This window comes from Galeopterus variegatus, unplaced genomic scaffold (genome assembly GCF_000696425.1).
Source record: "Galeopterus variegatus unplaced genomic scaffold, G_variegatus-3.0.2 Scaffold373, whole genome shotgun sequence".
NCBI lineage: Eukaryota > Metazoa > Chordata > Mammalia > Dermoptera > Cynocephalidae > Galeopterus > Galeopterus variegatus.
In genome coordinates this window covers 618,438-635,755 of record NW_007726484.1, presented here as the reverse complement: position 1 = coordinate 635,755, position 17,318 = coordinate 618,438, and the positions used below count along the sequence as shown (strand labels likewise).

The 17,318-nt window shown below is 37.7% G+C and overlaps 1 protein-coding gene across 5 annotated transcripts in view; it reads left to right on the top strand.

Moving 5' to 3' along the window:
• Window positions 1-17,318, top strand: part of AMN1 (antagonist of mitotic exit network 1 homolog (S. cerevisiae)) — a 64,541-nt gene that overhangs the window by 39,811 nt on the left and 7,412 nt on the right. For 3 of the 5 annotated variants that reach the window (XM_008568097.1, XM_008568096.1, XM_008568095.1), the window contains exons 4-6: window positions 1,679-1,896; window positions 2,221-2,277; window positions 5,082-5,193. In XM_008568097.1, the coding sequence (XP_008566319.1) occupies window positions 1,679-1,896; window positions 2,221-2,277; window positions 5,082-5,193 (387 nt within the window). Of the gene's footprint in view, window positions 1-1,678; window positions 1,897-2,220; window positions 2,278-5,081; window positions 5,194-9,858; window positions 9,885-16,616; window positions 17,212-17,318 lie in introns of those variants that run through there. The other 2 variants (XM_008568098.1, XM_008568099.1) reach the window with 2 other exon arrangements.

Sequence of the window (17,318 nt, the reverse complement as noted above, 5' to 3'; positions counted from 1 at the left end):
GCAACATGGATGAACTTAAAGAAAATTATGTTAAGTGAAATAAGCTAGGCATACAAAGAGAAATACTGCATGTCCTCACTCATAAGTGGAAGCTAAAAAGTACCAATAAAAAAAGAAAGAAAGATACAACCATCACAGTAATTCGCTGAACTTTCAAAAGGAGAGAATGGAACTGAGGCCACACAGGTGGAAAAGGGGAGGGGGAGGGGACTTAGAAACTGGTAAAGGGCCACAAAAAAATGATTACATTGTGTGATGTTGAATATACTAATTATCCTGATTTGAGCATCACATATTGCACAGAGGTATTGATATCCAATGCCTGTCCCATAAATATGTACAAACTGTCAATTATATTTGAATAAAAAAAAAAAAAACCCAAAACAGTAAAGAGTTTCTCATATGCTAGGCAGGTAATTTTCATTAAATGTTTGGAAGTGTTTGGCTAGTGATGTGGCTAACATTTAAAGGTTTGGGGAAAGTGAATTTTTAAAATTCGTAAGTAGGAAGGGAATATTCGTTCAGAGGAATCTTGGCCATTTGTTTGTATTATTATTACAATTATTATTATTATTAATTGGCTGCTGTCAAATTCACAATATTAATAAACAGGGCATTAAACAAACTAAAAAAAGTTTTTATTTATAGAGTTTAATTCCCACCCCCTCTTCCCAGAAGTCAGGAAAGTTCTAACCTGATCACTTAGTCTTTCTGGAAACTGGCTCTATCCATAAACACACACACACACACACACACACACACACAATGTATAAACAAAGTAAATTAAAAAAGAAATAAAGATACAACAATCACAATAATTCATTGAACTTTCAAAAGGAAAGAATGGAACTGAGGCCACACAGGTGGAAAAGGGGGATAGGGAAGGGGGTTACTGAGAAACTGGCAAAGGGCCACAAAAAATGATTCTGTGTGTGTTTGTGTGTGTGTGTGTGTGTGTGTGTGTGTGTGTAAGAGGGATGGTAACTAAATTTTTATATTCAGAAATTTTAACAGTGCTATAGTGTTTGTGCCTGCAATGTGGCATGGTGTGATGTACCAGTCTCCAGTGTGCATTTACATCAGGATCTAAGGATTTCAGGACTTCTCTTTTCTTGACCCTCAGTAAAATGTAAGACTGGTCTGGACTAACAGAGAAATAACATGGTGGTCAAAAAGAAATCCAGGTTTGAAGACAGAGTCAAAGGGTGGGAAGAGAGAATAGATACGTATAACTATGATTCCTAAGGATAAGCACGGAGACCATTACTTAAAACATATGGGCAATTTAACTTTTGATTTCCCTTCAGAGTACACAAGAAAATTAACTTTATTCCTTTAAAATTTTTGTTTTAACCAAAAGGAGAATCATCTAATTTGGTTCTAAATGAATTTTGCCTATGTCTTAAAAGCAAATCTACTTGTGACAATACAGGCTTACCATTAATTGCAGGTATTCTGAAGAATATACTACGGACTGTAGAGAATTCCTGAAACATTCCAAGAATTCTGAATAATGACAGCATCACTAGAAAATAAGCATAGCCTCACAGATGGACTGCTTTGAAAAAGGCTAACATGCAATTGGTGATTGTTAAAATGAAAACCAGTCACATTTCTCATAAATATGTAATATACACACACACATGTGGCTCATTGATACGTAATTGTTTTTCTCCAGGAATAAAAGCTGTGGCTTCATCTTGTTCATACCTGCATGAAGCTTCTTTGAAAAGATGCTGCAGTCTCACTGATGAAGGAGTCCTTGCTCTTGCCCTCAATTGCCGGCTGCTGAAGATCATTGATTTAGGTGGCTGCTTAAGTATTACTGATGTGTCCTTACGTGCATTAGGGAAAAACTGCCCATTTTTGCAGTGTGTTGACTTTTCTGCTACTCAGGTAAATGAAACATAGACTTGAAACATATTGACTTTGTTTGCTCAGTGTATTTCAATGATGAATCAGAACAGCATAATTACTGTAATTCTTTTTGTTATTGAAACTGCTGACCACTTCTTGCTTTTGGTGGTTAAGTAATTGCAATATAATTTGGCTTATTCCCCTCAATTTTGTTAAGTAACAAGTGTAGAACGTATGTATGGCTAAAACACATATTTGCTGAATGGGATGCAATAAAACTATATCTAAATGATTAATACTCTTTAGAAAATTCTACTCCCATCATCTCCATTTATGGTTGTTTTTCTTTTTCCCTTTGCTTAGGTATCTGACAATGGTGTGGTTGCACTTGTTAGTGGACCTTGTGCCAAGAAATTAGAGGTAATTTAAAAATATCTATAAAGACTTGTCAAACAGGTCCAGGCAAATATATATATATATATATATAATTTATATTTATACTAGCAGACAACCAATGCCTTATCAATTAGGTATTTCATACTTTTTTTTTTTTTGCCTCTACCTCTTTATTCCCAGAGTAAATAAAAACTGGTAAAATAAATGTGCTTAAAACACACAGACACACACACATTTTACTTGCAATGAAAGTTCTTATTTCCCAGAAATTTTAGTTTCTAACAGATTTAAGGATAGTCTTATGGATGAAGATTGTAAAAGTTTATCAATATAAAGTGATATTCTTAGGATTTCATGTTTAACTGATATTTCTACCAGGACTACTAATTTTGTTACCATACTATTTTTCTTGATAGCCACATTGTACAACCATTTTAAAAGATCTTAAATTAGTGTTTAGCCTTTGGATTCAATGACTGATGTGGCACCTATAACCTTTTTCTAAATATATTAAGAAGGCTATCCTTGACCTTGGTGTAAAAGATCTTAAATTAGTGTTTAGCCTTTGGATTCAATAACTGATGTGGCACCTATAACCTTTTTCTAAATATATTAAGAAGGCTATCCTTGACCTTGGTGTTACCCTTACCATAAGTTTTCAAGGTTCATCCATATTGTAGCATGTATCAGAATTTCATTCCTTTTAAGGCTGAATAATATTCCATTGTGTGTGTGTTTGTGTCTGTGTGTGTGTCTGTACATGTGTATCACATATTTTGTTCATTCATCTGTCAATATTTTGTTCCCACCTTTTGGCTATTATGGATAATGCTGCTATGAACATGCGTGTACAAATAACTGTTTGACTCCCTGCTTTCAATTTCTTTGGGTATATACCTAGAAGTAAAATTGCTGGAACATATGATAATTCCATGTTTAATTTTCTGAGGAACTTCCATACTGTTTTTACAGTAGCTGCACCATTTTACATTCCCACCAGCAATGCAAAAGGGTTCCAATTAGAACATCAAACAAAGGATATATAATATTTCAAACATATGGAAAAGTATATAAAGTAATATAACAGAGACCTGTGGACCAACCACTTGGATTTTAACATTTTCTGCATTTACTTCAGTTTCTTTTTCTAAAATAATGTCACATCTAAAACCCCCCTCATTTATTCCCCCATTATTCCTTCAGAGGTAACCACTATCCTAAAGATAACTGTGTATCTTTCCTTGCATGTTTGGATACTTTTTCTTTATATGTATAAATCCATGAATAAGATATAGTATTGTTTTATATGTTTTAAAAATTTACATAATGATTTCATAATGTATATGTCCTTTTACAATTTGCTTTTTTATTTAAAATTATGGTTTTAAATTTTTTAAGCTTGGGCTGGCCAGTTAGCTCAGTTGGCTAGAGCGCAGCCTTATAACCAAGGTCACAGGTTCAGATCCCCATACCAACTAGCCACCAAATAAATAAATAAATAAATAAAAATTTTCAAGCATTATTGAGATATAAGTAACATGTAAGTAAATTCACCCATTTTAAGTGTACAGGAATTTCGATAATCATTATATCATCATGTAGCCACCACTACAGTCAAGATATAGAACATTTCCACCACCCTAAGAAGTTTTCTGCTGTCCCTTTGTAATTTTCTCTTCCTGTGACCCTCCCCGAGCAAACAGTGATTTACTTTGTCATTATGGTTTTGCCTTTTCTAGAATTTTATATCAATGGAGTTATGCAGAATATAGTCTTTTATATTTTACTTCTTTCTTTTATGTTGCTTCTTTTACTTAGCATAATGTTTTTTAGATTCATCCATGTTGCTGCATGTGTTAATACTTCATTCCTTTTTATTGCTAAGTAGTATTCCATAGTATGGATATGCCACAGTTATTTGTACGTTCATTTGATGGACATTTGGATTGTTCCAATTTGGGGCTATTAATGAATACTGCTACAGACATTTGAGTGTAAGTCTTTGTATACATGTACATTTTCATTTTCCTTGGGTAAATACCTAGGAGTGAAATTGCTGAGTCATATAGCAAGTACATGTTTAGCTTTATAAGATACTACCATACTGTTTTCCAAAGAGCCTGACTTGGGCTGGCCCGGTGGCGCACTGGAGAGTGCGCCGCTTGGGAGTGCGGCAGCGCTCCCGCCGAGGGTTCGGATCCCATGTGGAGACCAGTTCCCGCTCACTGGCTGAGTGCGGCGCGGGCGCAACACTGAGGGTTGCGAGCCCGTTGCTGGTCCCCGGTACGGGCGTGACACCGAGGGTTGCGATCCCGTTACCAGTCAGTAAAAAAGACAAAAAGGAAAAAAAAAAAAAAGAGCCTGACTAACATTATGTTTGAGATTATGTCCATTAATACAAGTAGATATTTTTCATTTCAGCTGTTGGGCCCCTTATCTTATCCCATTATATTAATAAACCACTTACTTACACATTCTCTACTTCTTTACTATTGCAAGTAATATTGCAATCAGCATATTTATAAATTGTTTCCTTATACACATGTATAGAGGAGTTTCTCTGAAATGGACATCTACAGTTGGAATTGCTGGGTTCTGGGGTATACTTATCTTCAGATTTAATTGATATTGCCAAATTGCTTTATTAAATGGTTGCATATTTAACTTTTAAGTCTGCTTTATGTTCCAAATTACTTCAGACTTACATTGGTCCTTTCTTTATAGTTTTTCTTGCAAGTAGATATCTGGTTCTTTTTGTACCCAAACTTTTTCATACTGTTATTATAGATCTATTTTTTTCTTTTAATTTTCTTTTTATTTTTAAATAGGAGATCCATATGGGACATTGTGTAAATCTGACTGATGAGGCTGTAGAAGCTGTCCTTACTTACTGTCCTCAGATACGAATATTACTTTTCCATGGATGCCCCCTGATAACAGGTTAGTCTGATAGTCTGCTTGGCTCCAAATCCTGGCTTCATCTCTTACAACTGTGTGACCTTGAGTAAATTACTCAACCCATTCCATTATTCAGTTTCCTCATTTGTAAAATGGGCATAATGAAAATGGGCATAATGATATGGGCATAATTCACAGGCTTGGTCATAAGGATTATCTGACAACTCTTTTTATGGTACCTTGCACATAGTAAGAGCTCAACAAATGTTAGTCATGATGATGATGGTGTTGGTGGTAAGTGCTAATAAATGTTAGCAAGGATGAGGATGAGGATAACAGTAGTGGTTGTGGTCTTGATATTAAATACAATGCTTCATGTAGACAAAATTTCAAGTTTGTAATATTACATCTATCAAACATGCTAAATGGCCTGTCAACTGTTATCAAGTGTGGACATTGAAATTGAGGATAATTTGGACTCTATTCTAATGTGGCTCTTCACTGAATGAGAACAAAGTAGCCATAACCCATTTGGCCTGTGTAAGAGCCATGATACTGTTTATCACCCTCCCCCAGAAACCACGGCACCTTTCACATTACCCCTACCCATACCATAACATAACCTGGGTCTCACTTGTAAAACAGGAGTTATATCCATTTCTTTAATTACAGTCTAAGCAATTATTCTCTAGCTTGAGTTTCTATCCTGCAAGTCCCTATGACAGCTTCTCTATCTTTTCTTTTGTTTGGATTGCCAGTGTCTTAACCAAGGCTGTAACCTTGGGTTTTATTTGGGTATTAGTGGCATCTATAGTGAAGAGTAGCTCTTCTTTTAGGCAGACATGTCTCAAGAAACTGGAGCCAAAAGGGACATATAAAAAAACGTTAACAGTGGTTACCTCCAGAGAAAGCTGTGGAGGGACAAAATTAGGAAACAGGCTTCACTAGTATACCCTTTTGTACCATTTGAATTCGGTATCATGTGGATGGTATTAACCTATTAAAAATTAATAATTTTTGGGCCAGCCCCGTGGCACACTCGGGAGAGTGTGGCTCTGGGAGCGCAGCGATGCTCCCGCCGCGGGTTCGGATCCTATATAGGAATGGCCGGTGCGCTCACTGGCTGAGCGTGGTGCGGGCGACACCAAGCCAAAGGTTGCGATCCCCTTACTGGTCACAAAAAAGACAAAAATAATAATAATAATAATAATAATAATAATAATAATAATATTTTTTTTTGGCAGCTGGCCGGTAGGGAGATCCAAATCCCCTTACTGGTCACAAAAAAGACAAAAAAAAAAAAAATAATAATAATAATAATAATAATAATATTTTTTTTTGGCAGCTGGCCGGTAGGGAGATCCAAACCCTTGACATTGGTGTTATAACATCACATTCTAACCAACTGAGCTAACCAGCCAGCCCATAATAATAATTTTAAGAAAATAATTTAGAACCAGAAAAACTCATGGGACTGTGACTTGGTATGTGTACACTATTCTAGAGATTGTGAAAGGAGAAACAAAGGGTCTTTGGTCATCAAACAAGACAGAAAATTGTATTTTCAGAAAACAAGTAGGCTATTTTTAAAAGTAGAAGAGACCACAATATGTAAAATGTTATAACAGCAACCTTTGATAGCAGATCTTTTCAGAATACCAGCTAAAAGTGTATAAATCTACCCACTGAGCTATGTGTGCATTTAACCATTACACTGAACAAGCAAGGGGGACTCATAAAATATGTTTAGAAATATTTTTAATCACAAACAAAATGATAATTACAATTACAAAATAAAAATACCTCAGTTAATCAGGAAGGCCATTCCCATGCCCATGGTCAATTAAAGATTACCTATTTCCATTTCTATAGAAAAGGGAAAAATACTTTAAAAATATTCCGTTTTATTCAGAGGTCATAGCACTTAAAAACATAATGTAAAAAACCTAAAATGATTCTTAATACAGTCAGCCCTCCATATCTGTGAGTTCTGTATCCACAGATTACAACTGAAATTATTCGGAAAGAAAAAATAAAAAATACAACAATAAAAAAATAATACAAATAAAGAAAACAACACAGTAAAACAACTATTTACTTAACATTTACATGTCTTAGGTATTGTAAATAATCTAGAGATGATTTAAAGTATATGGGTGGTTGTGCATAGGTTATATGCAAATACTGTGCAATTTTATAAAAGAGACTTGAGCATCTTCAGATTTTGGTACCTGTGGGGGTCCTGGAACCAATCCCCAGTGATTACCGAGAGACAACTGTACTATGAGACTTACTAGCCATTCCATTCTTCAAGGAATTCATTCATTCATTCAGCGGACTTCCAAATTAATGTGTTTAGAAAATTGTTCAAATAAAGCTATTGACTTGTAATCTCCAGAGTATTTATGGAATTATTATTCAAACTGTAATATTCTCTAATACAATGATAAGCTTTAGTCAAATTATGAATACATAGTTTATTCTCTTAGCTCTGAAAATGGGCCATTTCTTCTTTAGTTTAGGGAATTTTGTGACTCTATAGTTCAATCCTTTTGGTTATTATGAAGGAAAGAATGACCATAAAGCCTGTGACTCATCCCCTTCAACTCAGGATCACCCTAAGGAAGGATTGCCTAAACTAGACCTCCTGATAAACATGTGAACTAGTAAGTGCTAGTGGAAAGGGTCTGTTTAGATTGCTTGTTGCACATAAACTTGGAATTTATTAATTTATGGGGTATCACTGACTGCATAGTTACCACATGCACTCTTATCTGTGTAACTAATAGTACATAAAAATAGAAATTTCCACACTAGAACCAGATTCCTCTGAGAGGAATGGTCCAGACACATTGTAAAACAGTTATGTTAATCTGAAAGCAAAATGTATCCTGTGGTTTATTCTTTGTGAGAAATAATGTTCTGATGATGTTGACCTATGTAGGTATGTCCAAATCATGTTTTTCTCCTTCCCTCTAGTATTTTTGTTTCATCTTCCCTCTAAAAGATATATGCTAGAAATGTTACTCAATTATGAAAAGTCTTAGATTTTTGTATGTTTCAGAACAATTCTATTGGTTTTCCTTTGTATTTTTTTTATCAGTAATTAGACCAAAAACCTTCACCATTTGTAGGTTTCAGTAATTGAGATAATAGTCTCTGGCAGCATTTTTCAAATAGGCCTTAGAACCCATTTACATTCTTAAAAATTATTGAGGACCCCAAAGAGTTTTTATTTATGTGGGTTATGTTTACGAAGTTAAAAATTAAATTAAAACAAAATTTTAATGTATTTATTCACTTTTTAAAAAATAATAAACCTGTTACATGGAAAAGAGAAATATTTTCATTCAGATCATCACATTTTAGATCATTATGGATATACTTCTTTGATATTACCCCAAAACTCAGCCAGTGGTAATTTCTTAAAAGTTAATTTTAGTGTGGAAGTTGAACACATATCAATTAACTTTTCATATGTTTACATTATAATTCACTGGTGTGTCTTGAATTTTGAATGGGTCTTTTACCCATGTATGATTTGTAACATCATGCACTGGCAGTTTGGAAAATATTGGTTCTCTGAGTTATACAGGTCTTCCAAATGTTGACACATTTCCTTATACAGAAAAAAATTACTGGTTAATATTACCACTGATCTCAGAAAGGTACTAAGTAGCTTTCAAGATCATAGTGATATCTACAAGTTTTCCAAAATCCACTTGAAAGCTAAAGTTTTATCACTGGCAACAAGTTCTATCATTTGTTTTGTTTGAAGTGACAGGCTCATTTCACTCATTTTCAAGAAACAGTCTGCCAAGTACCCAAATGGGAATAAACTTAGGCTGTCAGTCATTCTTTCAAGTAAAACTGGTGTTCCATGAAAAAACTCTGAAAGGATCATGGACTGTAGGATCCAAAGACCACACTTTGAGAACCATTACTTTATAGTAAAGAAAAATGATCAGTCAATTAAAGCATTACAAGCAAGAATCATACCCCTTTCAAATCACTTCTTTTATTTTCATGTGGCTGCTGGAAGTGGAGAAAGTAGACATTGAAATGGCAAGAGTTCAAAATATTTTGTGTAGAATAATAATATTTTTGACCTAGAAATTCATCTGGCCCAGGATTTACTAACTATGTTACTGTTACATAAATGACCCAGAGATGGCCTCTGAGGCCCTATGTTTATTTTTTACAGCATACCAAGACTATTAGCTCAAAAGCCTGCCAATACCAAAGTCAATTTTTACATATCCAATTATTTTAAATATAGATAAAAATGAGCACATTTCCAGACATCTAGAGCCTGACTGCTGTTAGGTTCAGTGAGACAGAGAAAAGGGGAGGGGGGGGAGGGAATAGAGAAAGAAAAAGAGAGAGACCCGCACCAGGCGCTATTTCAGCCAGGCAGTTTTAGTCCACCAACATGGAGGGGAGACTGAGTCAGATCAGTTCCCCCAAACAAAGGAAAGCAGGAGATTTATAAGCCTTTGAGTGTTCTGGCAGAGTAATGGGCAATTTCAAAATCAGTGATATGCAAGGTGACACAGCCCTTGTGGTCCACTAACATCTGGTCAATTAGGGTATAGGCTTCTAATTAATGTGCCACTGTATCAGTACAAAGCATTCCAGCCCAAAGCCTGTTCCCGCAGCTCACAAGATGTTCCTTTGATGATAACGGTCATGTTTACCCCTTCCCAGGAGAGGAATTTTTCTGACCAGTTCCTGGAGCAGAAAAGAGAAAAGGGAGGGGGAAGAGGATGGAAAGTTGCTTAACATTGATGTACTGATGTTAAGCTAGCCATGAGGCCTAATATTCCTCCCTTTATATACATACATATATATATATATATATATACACACACACACACACACACACACACATACACACACACACACATATATAAAGGAAGGCTTTATATGTTATATATATATACATAAATGTATATATATATATATTATATATATACACATACATGTATATATATATACACACACACACACACACACACACACACACACACACACACACATACATATATAAAGGAAGGCTTTATATGTTATATATATACATAAATGTATATATATATATATTATATATATACACATACATGTATATATATATACACACACACACAAAAGAAGGGAGGGGAGAGTTTGGACAAAGGTCTCTTCTGTATTTTCTTCTAGCTGATTATGGGCACCAAATCATGAGCGGGTATTTGGGGGTCTGATAGTAATCACTGGTATCAGACAGCTTGAAGTGTAAGGACTGTCTTGACCTGCTGGGCAGTGATGGATTCTGTGGTCCGTTTGATGAGTGTGATGAATATTTGGAATTAAAAAATCCAATTGTTAAGCCTAGAACTAGAAGCACATGAGGAGTTGGAAAAGGGATTAGAAGGGAGGCCCACTGGGGCCATTGAGACCAGGATGTGTCTGTTGATTGTTGAATTTGAGATGCCCTGTCACATTACTTTTTGCCACATCTCAGACTGTTCTGGACTGGTTAACATAAAAAACAACATTCTTCCTCTAGGAAGAGACAGGTACCTCATTTTTCATCAGTTAGGATATTCAAAGCCATCTATTTTGAAGAATGATTTCTGCCAGTGAATTTATTTAACTTTGAGTGGTGGCCTATTTTGAAGAATGATTTCTGCCAGTGAATTTATTTAACTTTGAGTGGTGGTAAGGGTGGAGGCCATTTCACCTAGAGTGTCAGAGAGAGCTTTTGACAGTTGTTGGAAATGGATTGTGGCAGTGCTAACACCAGCTATTCCTGTCCCTAGAGCTGTGGAAATTCCTAGGGTAGCCGGTAAGGGAATGAGGAGTGGAGCAGCCCGATTATGATGGGCTGTAGAAGAGAGAACTGTGTCAGGAAGGGTTTATTGAATAGTTTGATTGCTTGACAGTAAGGTAACAGTGGGGAGCTGGAACACTAAGGTACAGGTGCCAGGCCAGGCAGAGGAAAGGCAGAGGTAGGATGAGGTGCCACAGAGGAAGAAGACACCTGGGGTAGTAAAATAGAAGCTATAGGCAAAAATGGCCAGCCATGAGACTTATTTTCTAGGTCCCACACTGACCAGGATCTGGAGAGGATGACTCCAGTTAGGGGCTGGTAGGGAAGGTTGGTGGGGGCTCTGTCTGCAGAGAGGGTGTGTGGTTGTTGGTTTGGAGGTGGTGGTAGGAGGAGGTTTATTCCAGGAGATGGATGGGGGACCTGAGAAGCACATATCATTTCCCCAAACTAGGGTGGATCCTATTCTGTAGTGAGTTTATTGAGTTTGGGTAGAAAGACAGATCCAACAATTAGCTGACAGAGGAGAATGTGACTGGATTAGGAGTTGTTGTGTAAGGTTTATGAAAGGGATCCAGCTATTGATTTGATGGCTGGACTGAGGAGTGGAAATATTTGTGGTGAGGATGAGTAGTAGGAGTGGCCCGAGCATTATGGAGTATATTTGGCAAATAGAAGGATGCAGGTAATAAAAGTAAACCACTGTAGCTGGTCTAAATCGAAGTTGCTGAAATCTCCCTGGAGGTATAACTTGCTTATAGCTGCCCAAAGTCCATCTACTGAGGTGGGAGGGTGTTGAAAAGGGTACCAAGAGAGGTTGAGGTGCAGGATATGAAAGGTTTGTAGATCCTTTAGCACAGAACCGATGGGAAGTAAGGAGTGTCTGGAGTAGTAATTGGATTTGTAATTAGATTTAAAAGACATATCAGTTAGAGCAATACAGGGTACAGTAAGGTTGGCAGTGGGATAGAAGTAGGAAGAGTCAGAAGGCCCAAGCGGTGAGAGGAGGCCGAGGATTGAGGCAGCTATGCTGTTACTGATCTGCAGTAGCCTGTTCCTCTGGTATCCGAGAGAGCCGGATAGTGGTTGGACCAGTGTTGATTACTCCTTTAATAGACTAGCCTAGAGTGATTGTTGAATAACTGGCTTAAGTCTCTGGAGTCCCTCTTTACTGACCGGACGTAGGGCCTGGTGACGGAATGTGGAAGGGTTTTTTTAACTTGTTTGCAGTTGGGGGGTAATGTTGAGCAATAGAAGTAGTAGTGGTATCCCAGACTTGGGGTCAACTATTTCAGGGGGCAGGGGGTTAGAGGGGAGAAGTGAGTCTGGGCGGCATAAGAGTAGAAGAGGTTCAGGTGGGTTTGGAGTAAAGTATATGGATGCCTGGAACTTGGTGAGGATGTCCCTTTCCAAAATAGGAGTAGGCCAATGTGGAATGACTATAAACTCGTGTGTGAAAGGTACTTTAAAAAGAATACAAGGTAGAGGGGAGGTGACCTTTGGTTTGAATGGAATTCCTCCCACCACTACAAAAGAAATGGAGGAATCAAAAAGTTGGCCTGAATATTCTGGAAGTACCAAATGTGTGTGGCCCCCACATCTAGTAAGAAAGAAATGAGCTTACCTGTTACCATTACTGTTAAGTGGGGTTTAGAGGCAGTGATAGGCGTGGCAGCAGGGATTGTAAGGCCCGGGCCCCATCAGTCGCAGTCTTCAGGGGCTTATCCCAGCAGGTCAGATAGCTCCAAACTGGGCTCAGTAGGGGTTTTTGGAGCAGCTCCAGAGACCCTTTTACTACAGCTGACTCTCCAATGCCCCTTCTCACCACACAGGGGACAGGGCCCTGGTGGGGCCTCAGGTTTGAGCAGACACTTGCTTAGTGCCCTGCTTTACTGCACTTGAAGCAGTTACTTGGGAGAGCAATGGTAGGTTTTTAGCCTAGCCTTGAGGTGTTCGCGGTTTCTGATTTTCCCAGATAGCAAGCAGTAGCCAGTAACTGGTATTTGATTTGGTCATAGTTTAGTTTTTGGGTTTTTTAGATTCCTCCTCTCTGTTTCGGGGTTACGGTTGGTATATTATATTACAGCCCCAGTGAGGCGAGACATAAAAAGTGCAGGGCTTTCATTAGGTTCTCAAATAACTTCCTTTATTTTGTTATAAATGACTGCTTTTAAAGAAGCCTTTTTCATCCCTTCTATAAGACATGTGAGATGTGACCTCTCTTTCTTCTATCTGGAGATTTTAGTTGATAGTTCCAATTTTGGGTCAGTTCGTGGGAAAGCCACAGGACCCAGAGGATACTGAGTCAGGTCCTGAGTATGTATGGTGTCTGCATGGGCTTGGGCTGCAGTCCAGACTCACTCCTTCCTCTCCAGGGCTAACGTGGAAGAGAGGATAACAGAAAAGTCATGCCAAGTGAAATCATAGGATTGGATGAGATATTGGAATTCCTTTAGATATTGAGTAGCATCTGTAGTATCTGATCCCAGTTCCTTCTGTATTTGAGCCGTATCAAAAGGAACATGAACCCTAACAGTGTCCTCAGTTCCTGCTACCTCTCAAAGGAGAAGAACAGAAGGGGGGGTGCAGTGATGGGGGCAGGTGGTGGCAGGTCAGTTTGGTCATATCTGAAAACCTGACATTCCAATCAAAGCCATTGTAAAATAACCAGTGTCTCCAATTGTGTCCTATTACAAGAAGAACACATCCTTATTGAACTTATGTAAATAACTATATTGCCATAAAATAACAATACTTATGAATAGTTTTAAAATCCTAGACGCATGGAGTAGAAAGAAAAGTAAATGTTTTAATTGTTGAAAAGAATTATCAATGTTTTAAAACAAAGAAATTGTAGAAACCCATTTTTTATCAGTTAATTTAGTTTTAGGTAATTAGCTTTTGTTCTTTTGACCTTGATTAGTAATTTTATAAACCCATTAGTTTTTTTATTAGAATATTGGTACAAACTCAAAGTTGTCAGGAACCTGTATCTGTTAGGTTAGGAAATAACATTTTAAAATTGTAATTGAACCAAGATTATGACTGACAGCATTTATGTAAGACATAGATTTCTAAGAACCTTACACAATTTTTTTTTTTGGAACACATATTAATAACATCTCAGTATAACACAAAGAGAGTCAAACATTATTTCTTGTTTTGACAATGCTTCCCATATAGTTTAATTTATCACATAAGCCAATTGGTTTTGATACATCTTGTATATATATCCTTTGAGAAGCTCCAGCACCCTTGGAACCCCTCAAAGTTAGTTTAAGGCAAAAGTTTGAATTTTTAGAATTTGGTTTTGGAAAGTGTGTCAAATAACAAAGGCTTAAAATACTTAGATAAATAAGATCACAAATCACTTATAAAAATAAAATCAAAGTGATAAAGGATTTTAAAGGCAAAGAGCACAAGAAATTGTCTTGATAAAACATGGAATGTTTCCTAGGCCAGTTATCTAAAAGGTTTAAAAAAAAAAAACCTCTTACAATTTTTTATTAAGAGCAGTTAAGAGCTTTCAGAAAACATGGTTGTTCCAACATAGGAAAGCAAACTCTAACCTTGCATCAGAGTACTTTTGATATTAATGTTTAATTAAAAAATACATAATTTGATTCAAAATGATCTTTTTATTTTGGGCTGGGTTTACAACTTTAACCCTAAAAGCCTTTAGCAAAGTCAAATGTAATCCCATTTGATTAGAAAACCCAGGCAAAGATGTAAGCTGATAATTCTGAAAACATTTTTCATAGCAATATGATTTTAAACTATTTACACCCGCCTCACCACCTTTTTTCTTTCTGATTATCAGATTTTAGGTAACCAAAAGGCAAACCCAAGCATACAGACCTTTCCCAAACATATAAAATGTTGGCTTTTTTAATCCTTGAGTCATTTTTAACACCCAAAAGGTAACTTTTAAACAAACAGTGTAAAAAGAGTGTTACAGAGAAAGGATGCTTGAAGAGGGATACACAGAAAAACAAGGAAGAATGCAAAGCTCACAATGTTCAGCATAATTAGGGAGCAAAGCATGTGGTGAAGGAACACAGAAAGGAGAGGGTTGTCTATGCGCCTCCCCTAGTTTGGCCGCTGTAGTTACTCCTTGTTTGACCATTAGGCTATGTCTTAGCTACTGGGTTCCATTGCAGGCTATAAGTTGAAACTGTTTCAGTCACTGCAGGAAATATTCCACATTCCACCTTTAGCTCAGAATGTTACACATACAATGTTGCTAAATGAGCCCTGCAGTTTCTAAACAAATCCTGCCAGAGACTGGCTCCTTTTAACTTTTTTTTTTGCCTGTAAGACTGTGTGATGGGAACATGTAGCCTAATTTGCTATATATTGATTGTCTATCCTAGTAGCCTGATGCAAAGTGGTGAGGTTTGTGATCCAGTGACAGAGTGATCAGTTCTGCCATGGGCCATGTAGTGTTACCCCAAGGCAGGGAGTTGGGTTCAGTTTGTAAAAGAAGTATCTGAAGAGTAGCACAAGAGCAACAGAGAGAGGGTTGAGAATGAAGGTAAACAAAGGCTCAGGTACAGGGGACTGTAGACCATTTTCCATTGCAGTGGAGGAAGTTTTCTAAATTGCAGAGAATTTGGAAATTGAGAGCACCATCTTCTGGCCACCAGCTTTCATTATCCAATTTGTATTGTGGCCAGGCAGTGTTTCAGAAGAAAATAAGTCATTTTGGGCAGATGTCAGGTGAGAGTATTACAAATGGTCTGATTGCCCATAAGGTGAGATGTAAATTTGGGGGGTGAGAGAAATTCAGGTCTCTCAGATCCTCAGCAAAGACCAGGCATCCCCAGAAATCTGTGAAGGTCTGAGAGTGAGAGGCAAACCAATGACACTAGGTGTCCCTAAGTGTGGAGGTGCCTAGGCTGAGAGGAGAGCCGCCACCCTGGTGCTAGGGTTTTGTTGAGAGTCCTGGACTGTCTGTGAACAGGGTCCCATAGTGAGAGGGAAACAAGAATTCACTCACCTAAGCAGAGATCAGTAGCCAGTGTTGGATGCAGGAATCAGCAAAGGAATATGGTAGCAAAAAGTGGCTGGCTCAAGTCTTGGGACAGTATAGATGAGGCAAAGCAGAAGAGAGAGAAATCTCCAGGGCCTTCAGTTGCCATCAGTTATGCTGCCTTTTAGTGGGAGATTTCAGAGACAGAGAAGGAGGGAGAAGCGAGGGTTTGAGAGAAAGTACCTCACTGGGTCTTTGTGGCTGGGCTGGCTGGGAGCAAAACTACCCGGCCCCATGTTGGGCGCCAATAAATGTTAGGTTTGGCAAGATGGAAAAAAGAGAGGGAGGGAGGGAAAGAGAGAGAGAGACCCGAGCCAGGTGCTATTTCAGCCAAGCAGCTTTATTTCACCAACACGGAGGCGAGACTGAGTCAGATCAGTTCCCCCCAATGAAGTAAAGCAGGAGGTTTATAAGCCTTTGAGGGTTCTGGAGAGTAACGGGCAATTTTGAAATCAGTGGTAAGCAAGGTGACACAGCCCTTGTGGTCTGCTAACATCTGGTCAATTAGGGCATAGGCTTCTAATTAGTGTGCCACTGTATCAGTACAAAGTGTTCCAGCCCAAAGCTTGTTCCTGCAGCCCACACAACATTCCTTTGATGATAATGGTCATGTTTACCCCTTCCCAGGAGAGGAATTTTTCTGACCAGTTCCTGGAGCAGAAAAGGGGGAGGAAGATGGAAATTTCCTTAACATTGGTGTGCTGATGTTAAAGTTGGCCATGAGGCCTAATACCTGCTTTGCACACCCTGCAAACTACAGCCAACATCTACTACCCATAGAGAAGATAAAACCCAGGCCTATAAAAGACCCCAAGCCACTGCTGCTCTGGTGAACAACATCATGACACATTAACTGTCTCTCCAAGTCCTCCAGAAATTCCCTTACCCTTCTCCCCTTCTGAGTAGTGACTCCCTACAACATTGCCTTTGGAATGTCTCATGCTGTGAGGGACTTACCCTGCACTCAAACCTGTCAAAGTGCTGCCTGACTAACGTTCATTGTATCTACTGCCATCTTGTGGTCATACCTTCCTCCTTGATCTGCCCTGAAATCTCTCAAATTCACTACAATGACATGGTATGGCATTCTAGAAGACATCCATAGGTATAGCATAAAACAAAAAGTGCTTATATGTCCAAATGTTTGCAAAATGTAACATACCACTATAATGAATGTTAATTTATCAAAGGCTCTGAGAAATACTGTAAACAAACTTGTTTAACTTTATTTATCCAAGCATTTCCCAGTTTTTATCACTGAGTACTTTTTTGATTGACCTAGCCAACTCCTTTGTTATATATATATATATATATATTTTTTTTTTTTTT